At 55.0% G+C, this 8,729-nt stretch overlaps 1 protein-coding gene across 1 annotated transcript; it reads left to right on the top strand.

The window, feature by feature from the left end:
• The first annotated feature begins 280 nt into the window (after positions 1-280).
• On the top strand, positions 281-5,785 carry LOC105497807 (extracellular matrix protein 1). Its single transcript, XM_011769193.3, has 10 exons — positions 281-501; positions 1,757-1,807; positions 1,887-1,988; positions 2,145-2,225; positions 2,325-2,405; positions 3,100-3,422; positions 3,682-4,056; positions 4,573-4,793; positions 4,948-5,035; positions 5,462-5,785. The coding sequence occupies exons 1-10, from the start codon at positions 432-434 to the stop codon at positions 5,690-5,692; spliced, it is 1,623 nt and encodes a 540-aa protein (XP_011767495.2). The 5' UTR covers positions 281-431; the 3' UTR covers positions 5,693-5,785.
• Positions 5,786-8,729: the final 2,944 nt, after the last annotated feature.

Below are 8,729 nucleotides of genomic sequence, written 5' to 3'. Positions count from 1 at the left end.
TTTGTGCCCTGTTTCCCCAACCCCAGTTCATGATTTGGCAGATCCCCTCTCCACAGAAGGTAGCATGTAGATGGAGAAACTGAGGCACAAACTAGGGGCTCAAACACCTCTTGCTCTTTGATTCTCTGAATCAGTTTCTCTTGAGGGTCATAAGAATGTTCTCCTCTGGTCAGTCCCATTCTTCTCAGTTCTCTGATGAGGCTTCAGGGTGACTTTTGGAGGAGTGGCTTCCCGAGGAGGAGCAGCTGGGACTGAGTCATGGCAGGAAGCTGAGGAGGGCGGGAGATCACACCAGACAATTATAAAAGAAGAGCCGGTCCTGAAGCTCACGACAGTAACAGCCACCAGACAAGCTCCAGCAGCTGGCCCTTCACATCCAGACTTGCCTGAGAGGACCCACCCCTGGGTGTCCGGTGGTCAGTCGCCCCAGGATGGGGACTACAGTCAGAGCAGCCTTGGTCTTGGCCTATTTGGCCATTGCTTCTGCTGCCTCTGAGGGAGGTGAGTTGGAGGGTCAGCACTTGGGAGGGGGTCTGGGCTTGCATGGCAGGGGTTTGGGTCCAGGCATCCCAGATGGCTCATCACTAGCAGAGTGATTCTCCATTTGACTTGCCTTTTCTGAGCAGGCCCAAAGTGGGCCTGGGCCACTGCAGCCTTTAACCAAGGAGGCAGAGAGCAGGGGCACAGAAGGAGAGGGGCTCCTAGAAACTGCTGCCAAGAAACACAGAATCCCAGTCAAAGGGACAACTGAGTGGGGGTGGGTTCACAGAGTGAGGGTCTCCTGCTGAGGAGGATGTAGGGAGGGGGCTGGTGGGACAGGCAAGGGAGGGAAAAGGGGCCCCCAGGCTGCTCAAAACCGGATTGCTGACCCAGCAAGCCTTGACGGGCTCCCTGTCTGATTAGAGGAGTTGAGGGGTGTCCATCCACAGAGCCACCCTCCATCCAGCACAAACACATTCTTTATCTGCTTTCATGCCTGAACAAAACAGGAACCCCTCAATGCTATGGGTGGAAACTAAGAAAAAAAGGAAAAGAAAAGGAAAAAAAACCAGCCAGGGCACTCCTGCGGGAAGTTGCTGAGGATGTCAGCAGATCTGTCTGCTTCTCTGTGAAGCCTCATGTCATCATTCTTCCCAGCTCCTGGTCTTTTGTGTCTGCAGATCACCTACAAGTGACTCCCTTCCCTGTGCCTGTCCCAGTCCCCCAGGCCCTAAATTGAGACCTAAACTAAGGAGGAGCTGAGACTGGCTGAAGGGGAAGTACTCAACCTTCAGGAAGCCTCCTTAGCCAAAGGCCTAAAGATGTTTCAAGGGCCTGGAGTAGGAGGGTGGGTGGAGGAGGTGGATAGGGTAGGCTCCAACCAGCTCAAGGTCTAGACTTTTTCCTCTGAAAGCTAGAGACTCATCCCAGCAGAGACTGGGGAGGACAACCCACAGCCCTGAGGGAAAGACGCTGGCAGAGGAAATGAGGGCCTCCCTCCCCAATCCCATATGCCATACTCCCTTTAGGCCCAGCCTCTGAGCCAGTAGAGGTGGAGCTATCAGAACGCCACAGGCTTTCTCAGAACCCAGCTGGTTATGTCTAGGTGTGTTGGGGCTGGGAGAGGATTAAGGGACACAGGGCAGGTGAATACAGAGGGGCATCTCGTGTCTTGCTTGTCTCTCCTACACTCTTGATCTCCACAGCCTCCCCATCCCTTGCTGAAGTCCAGGGAAGGCCCTCCCAGCGGCCCCTGACTTGCCCTTCTTCCTTCCAGGTTTCAAGGCTACAGGGCAGAGGCAGCTGAGGCCAGAGCACTTTCAAGAAGGTAAGAGTTTGGGGGAGCAGCATGGGGTTGGGACTCCAGGAGGCATCATAGGCTCTGATGTCTCCCCTCTTGCCTCTAGTTGGCTATGCAGCTCCCCCCTCCCCACCCCTATCCCGAAGCCTCCTCATGGATCACCCTGACAGCTCTCAGCATGGCCCTCCCTTTGAGGGACAGAGTCAAGGTAAGGTCACCCCATGCCCTCCTCAGTGATCCTCCAGGTTTCTAATCTGCCCTACGTGCCACTTTTCAGATGGAAAGGAGGGAAGAGGCCCTCGCACCCTCTCCCAGCCCTGGCTAGGAGAAAGGATGGGCTGCTCACACATTCCCCCTTCTATAGTGCAGCCTCCTCCCTCTCAGGAGGCCACCCCTATCCAACAGGAAGAGCTGCTGCCTGCCCAACTGCCTGCTGAAAAGGAAGGTGAGCACTTGCCCACCCTCTCTCACCTCTGTCCCACTATCGATCCTGTTGGCACCAGGCTGATCCCTGCTCCTTGGTGCCCTCACCCCTATCTTGCAGTGGGTCCCCCTCTATCTCAGGAAGCTGTCCCCCTCCAAAAAGAGCTGCCCTCTCTCCAGCAGCCCAGTGAACAGAAAGAAGGTAAGCAGCCCCCTCTCTTCTTTACCCACCTTTACCCCATGGCCTTCCCCAAGAGCATGGGCTTGGGGGCAGACAAGATGGTGGGCTCTGCCACTCACCAGTTATATAACCTTGGGTAAGTTACATACTTCTCCAAGCCTTTGTTTCTTCATCTGTAAAACTGAGGATATACCTGTTTTAGAAACTTATGTGATTAAATACGCAAAAAAAGCATCTATTTTCACTTGCTTCTCTGCTGAGTTCTTCTTTGTGTATGTAAACTAGCCAGGCTTTCTCTGCTAGAAATGGCCATCCCAACATGGCTTTTGCTTAATCCTTCCATGCCAGTAGACCCACCTCTTCCATATCAGGAGGAGATAATCATACGATCCATGCCGAGAAAGGGTGAGTGACAGCTTTGGTCTGTCCATCCCCCTAACTTAGTGCTCAGGACCCTGGGGAGAGGAGCAGGAAGCCCGAGCCCTGAGAAGCAGGAGGAGGTGGGGGCAGGCTGTGAGCTGACACCTTTCACACCTTGCTTCTCTTTTCCTTTCAGTTATTTTAAAAGGAAGAGCCACAAATTGTTCATTCTCATTTCCCTTATATCCTCCCAACACTTTCTCCTCCATCCTGGATTCTTTCAATCCTCTCAGCTCATCCAGCCTTTGTGGGTTCCTCCACATGTCCCCGCTTCCCACTGTTTTCCCCATTCCAGGAACGCCAGCTCCGTTTGGGGACCAGAGCCATTCAGAACCTGAGTCCTGGAATGCAGCCCAGCACTGCCAACAGGGCCAGTCCCAAGGGGGCTGGGGCCACCGGCTGGATGGCTTCCCACCTGGGCGGCCTTCTCCAGAAAATCTGAACCAAATCTGCCTTCCTGACCGTCAGCATGTGGTATATGGTCCCTGGAACCTACCACAGTCCGGCTACTCCCACCTCACTCGCCAGGGTGAGACCCTCAATTTCCTGGAGATTGGATATTCCCGCTGCTGCCACTGCCGCAGCCACACAAACCGCCTAGAGTGTGCCAAACTTGTGGTAAGGTTGGGTTCTTGATGCCGGGGGGTGTCCTTGAACTCCCAGACAGTATGTGTGTTTTAAGGGTTAGAGCACTAGGCCTGGGTCTGGAGGAACCTCAGGTCCCATTCACTGGCCCTACCCTGGGCCTCCCCAGTGTGCCAGGGGAGCAGAGGACAACCACTGTTTCTTTTTTATCTGCCTGCCCAGGATCCTTTCCTGGAACCTGGGAGCAAGGCAGGAATGTGGAAAGTGGGCTGATCCTCCCCTCTTGCTCTAGTGGGAGGAAGCAATGAGCCGATTCTGTGAGGCCGAGTTCTCGGTCAAGACCCGACCCCACTGGTGCTGCACGCAGCAGGGGGAGGCTCGGTTCTCCTGCTTCCAGGAGGAAGCTCCCCAGCCACACTACCAGCTCCGGGCCTGCCCCAGCCATCAGCCTGATATTTCCTCGGGTCTTGAGCTGCCTTTCCCCCCTGGGGCGCCCACATTGGACAATATCAAGAACATCTGCCACCTGAGGCGCTTCCGCTCTGTGCCACGCAACCTGCCAGCTACTGACCCCCTCCAAAGGGAGCTGCTGGCACTGATCCGGCTGGAGAGGGAGTTCCAGCGCTGCTGCCGCCAGGGGAACAATCACACCTGTACATGGAAAGCCGTAAGTGGGCGTCCCAGCCTCCCCGAGAGCCTGTTTGCCTGCCTGCCCATCTTCGACCTCTGATCCTGCCGGTCCGTCCATCCATGTAACCCTGCTGTGAGTGCGTCCACCCGTTCATCTGCTTGTGGCTGTCCGTCCATCCATTGTGTTCGTCACCTGAATCTGTTCATCTCGAGCTTCGTACTACACTTCTGGCCTCCTCCACTCATGACCCCACATGCACCTGTCTACCATCCATCCATCTGTCCAGCTCTGGCCTCACCTGACCTTCTCCAACCACTGTTCCAGCTCATCTCCCGGCGCCAGCTTGGAACCTCATCCAGGCTTCCACCCATCCACCTTCCCAAGCCCACACATCAACAGTTGCCTCCTAACCCTCTACTTCTTTGCCATCTCCTTTGGGCCCCTGGGGCTGGGAGCCCCTCATCTAGTTGCCAGGGGCAATAAGAGAAGTCAATGGTCAGGAGAGAAAGGGCCAAGTGTCCAGCTTCTGACTTTCCTGTCTCTGGCCCACAGTGGGAGGATACCCTTGACAAATACTGTGACCGGGAGTATACCGTGAAGACCCACCACCACTCATGTTGCCGCCACCCTCCCAGCCCTATTCGGGATGAGTGCTTTGCCCGTCGGGCTCCGTACCCCAACTATGACCGGGACATCTTGGCCATCGACATCAGCCGAGTCACCCCCAACCTCATGGGCCACCTCTGTGGAAACCAAAGAGTTCTCACCAAGCAGTAAGTCTTGCCTAGTCCTTCCCCACTCTCTTCCTTTCCCGAAAACTTCCCTTGGGGACACCTTTGGGAAAAGCAAAATCATGATATCCCAACCCCATCTGATGCCAGAAGATGCCCAAAGACCCTAACCCCTGCCCCTTTCACACCAACATAGTAAACATATTCCTGGGCTGATTCACAATATGACCGCCCGCTGCTGTGACCTGCCATTTCCAGAACAGGCCTGCTGTGCAGAGGAGGAGGTGAGTGTGTGGAGTCTAGTCTCCAGAGGAATGCAGGGGAGGGAAGGGAAAGAGCTAGAACTGCAGGCCACCCCTTCTCTTTAGTACCTCAAACCAGCCCTCAGTTATAATGACTAGTGGGGGAGGTGTTTTTTTCTTGGTTCCAGAAAAGTCTTCACTCTGACCTGGCCTGCTCCCCATCTCTAAGTTCCTATTTATGCCTTCTCTGGGCCTCAAACTTCTGGCATTTCCAGATGTACACATCTGTCAGTCACAAGGAATCCAGCTGTGCAAGGCAGGCTTGTACTCTCTCTGGGCCCCAGGAGGGGAGCCAGGGAGAGAGCAGTAGAAGCTGATGAAAGGGGGACTTTGGGCACCCAGGTATCTACATCTGTCCTTGGACCACCTCCCCACCCCATCATCTGTTTTACTTTTCTCCTTCATCAGAAATTAACCTTCATCAATGATCTGTGTGGTCCCCGACGTAAATTCTGGCAAGACCCTGCCCTCTGCTGTTACCTGAGTCCTGGGGATGAACAGGTCAACTGCTTCAACATCAATTATCTGAGGAATGTGGCTCTAGTGGCTGGAGACACTGAGAACACCAAGGGCCAGGGGGAGCAGGGCTCAATTGGAGGAACAAATATCAGCTCCACCTCTGAGCCCAAGGAAGAATGAGTCACCCCAGAGCCCTGGAGGGTCAAATGGGGGGAACCCCACCCTACCCCACCCCTTTGAACACTCATTACAGTAAACACCTCTTGGATTTGGTATCGTCGTTGTCTGTCTAATGCCTCGCCCGCAGTGTTTTAAGTGAATCTTGGTGTCCTAGCCCAGGAGGGCACTGGCGTTTTCAGACACACCACACACACAAACACACCCTCCTAAGCCTGCCTGTATTTCCTTCAGTGCCTGGCCCCTGAGGCCCACTGCCCTGTCCCCTTCACTGAGCAGATGTTCCACAGGCTGTGTGATGGGACCATAACTAAACAGCTTGACATCACTTTGCCATCTTGAATTTATTCACACATTTTGAAAGGAGCGCCATCTTGTTAGCTAGCTATCAGGACTCAAAGAAGATACGGTTCTTGGCCTTGGTGAGCCCCCAGAATGCCACAGCCCAGCCTAACATTTATAAAGCTTCACTTTTGATCCTTAAAATCCATGCCTTCCTTCATTCAATATCCTTTTTGTTTCTTTTCTTGAGACGCAGTCTCGCTCTGTCGCCCAGGCTGAAGTGCAGTGGCACAATCTTGGCTCACTGCAACTTGCAAACTCCACCTCCTGGGTTCAAGTGATTCTCCTGCCTCAGCCTCCTGAGTAGCTGGGGTTACAGGTGTGCAACAGCACACCCAGCTAATTTTTGTATTTTTAGTAGAGATGGGTTTTCGCCATGTTGGCCAGGCTCCCAAAGTGTGGGGATTATAGGTATGAGCCACTGTGCCTGGCCAATATCCATTTATTGAACCCCTGTCTATGCACCCTCCACAAGACTTGGGGATACACATCCAGAACACACACAGTCCCTGCCCTGAGGTTGTTCACTCTCCCTGAGCCTAGCAGGTGTCACAAGTGTTGTGGTACAGGGCCCCCAGTGTGCTCTGAGCATGACAGGAATGTCCCGAGGTGGGAGTGGGGCTGGGGGCAGCACAGGTTCACAGGAGGGGCATCGAGGTCAGAGCTTCTCCAGTAGAGTAGAGGGTGTGAGCGGGCAGAGTGTGCACAAGCATCAAGGCTGAAAGGGCCTGACTCTTTGTTGCCTTTCCTCTCAGATATGGCTGGAATGATAAGCAGGAGCTCATCAATAATGCCTCACCCACAGGGTTTTTTTTGTTTTGTTTTGTTTTGTTTTTTGAGACGGAGTCTTGCTCTGTCGCGGAGACTGGAGTGCAGTGGCCGGATCTCAGCTCACTGCAAGCTCCGCCTCCCGGGTTCACTCCATTCTCCTGCCTCAGCCTCCTGAGTAGCTGGGACTACAGGCACCCGCCACCTCGCCCGGCTATTTTTTTGTATTTTTTACTAGAGACGGGGTTTCACCGGGTTAGCCAGGATGGTCTCGATCTCCTGACCTCGTGATCCGCCCGTCTCGGCCTCCCAAAGTGCTGGGATTACAGGCTTGAGCCACCGCGCCCGGCCAGCCACAGGGTTTTAAGTGGATCTTGGCACCCTGGCCTAGGGGGCACTGGCATTTTCAAGCAGAGGATGTGTCCGATTTGCCTTTTTAAAATGTCTAGGCCGGGTGCAGTGGCTCAGGCTGTAATCCCAGCACTTTGGAAGGCCGAGGCGCGCGGATCACTTGAGGTTAGGAGTTCGAGATCAGCCTGACCAACATGGTGAAACCCCATCTCTACTAAATTACCCAGGCGTGGTGGTGCCCGCCTGTAATCCAAACTACTCCGGAGGCTGAAGCACAAGAATCACTTGAACCTGGGAGGTGGAGGTTGCAGTGAGCCAATATCGCACCACTGCACTCAGCCTGGCCGACAGAGCAAGACTGTCTCAAAAAAAAAAAAAAAAAAAAAAAAAAGAATGTCTAGTCGGAGAGCTGGGGAGGTGGCGTGCGCCTGTAATCCCAGCCACCTTCGGCTACTAGGGAGGCTGAGGAGGGAGCATCGCTTGAGGTTAGGAGTTCCAATGAGCTATGGTCTCGGTACTGCACTTCAACCTGCGAGATCCAGTCTCAAAAGCAAAAAAAAAAAAAAGTTTAGTCGACAGCCAGCCAGGCGGGACGGTGGGAGGCCAGTTCAGAGAGTGTCATCCCAGTGCCAGAGGGAAGGAACTGTAGTCCCCATCCTGAGCTGGACCCAGGGGCGACGATGACTAGGAGTCTCAAACCCTACAAAACTGCTCCCAGGAACCTGGGGCCTCAAGGCTGGATCTGAAAGAATCGGAATGAAGAGTCCCAGGGGGATGAGTCCTCTGTGACTCCACCTCCAGGACAACCTTCCAGAAAGCGGACTTCTCCGGCCCCAGTTCTGGCGGAGACGGGAGAGAGTGAACCAAGAACCACCATCCTGGCTGGGCGCAGTGGCTCACGCCTGTAATCCCAGCACTTCGGGAGGCCGAGGCGGGCGGATCACGAGGTCAGGAGATCGAGATCATCCTGGCTAACACGGTGAAACCCCCCGTCTCTACTAAAAATACAAAAAATTAGCCGGGCGTGGTGGCAGGCGCCTGTAGTCCCAGCTACTCGGGAGGCTGAGGCAGGAGAATGGCGGGAACCTGGGAGGTGGAGCTTGCAGTGAGCCTGGGCGACAGAGCGAGACTCCGTCTCAAAAAAAAAAAAAAGAACCACCATCCTGCGCTAGCCAGGGGCAAGCGGAGTGTCAGTTGCTCCCAAACCCACGCCCACCTCTCCTTCCTCTCCTCCTCCACAGACTTTCATTTATTTACTTAGGTATTTTTAGCCAAGTAGCTGTTTCCAGCCCAGCGGCTCCTTAGATCTTTCGCCGGCTGTCCGCCCCACCTGTCCGTCAGCACACTGGCCAGTGAGCGGGCGAGGGCAGCGCTGTGCCCCGCCCCTGAGCCGGCAGCCCAGTCTCCCGAGCCTTGTGCCGCCGGGGTCTCCTGCCCGCAGCGCTGGAGTCTGGAGCTCGAGAGTGACGCTGCGCATGTGCGGGCGTCCCGCGCAGCTCCTGCGGCCTCCAGCACAGAGGAACCGGGGAGGCAGGGTGAAAAAGGCCGTCCCAGCTCTTCGCCTACACCCCGGCCCCAC

This window comes from Macaca nemestrina, chromosome 1 (assembly GCF_043159975.1).
Source record: "Macaca nemestrina isolate mMacNem1 chromosome 1, mMacNem.hap1, whole genome shotgun sequence".
Lineage (NCBI taxonomy): Eukaryota > Metazoa > Chordata > Mammalia > Primates > Cercopithecidae > Macaca > Macaca nemestrina.
This window is presented reverse-complemented; position numbering and strand designations above follow the sequence as displayed.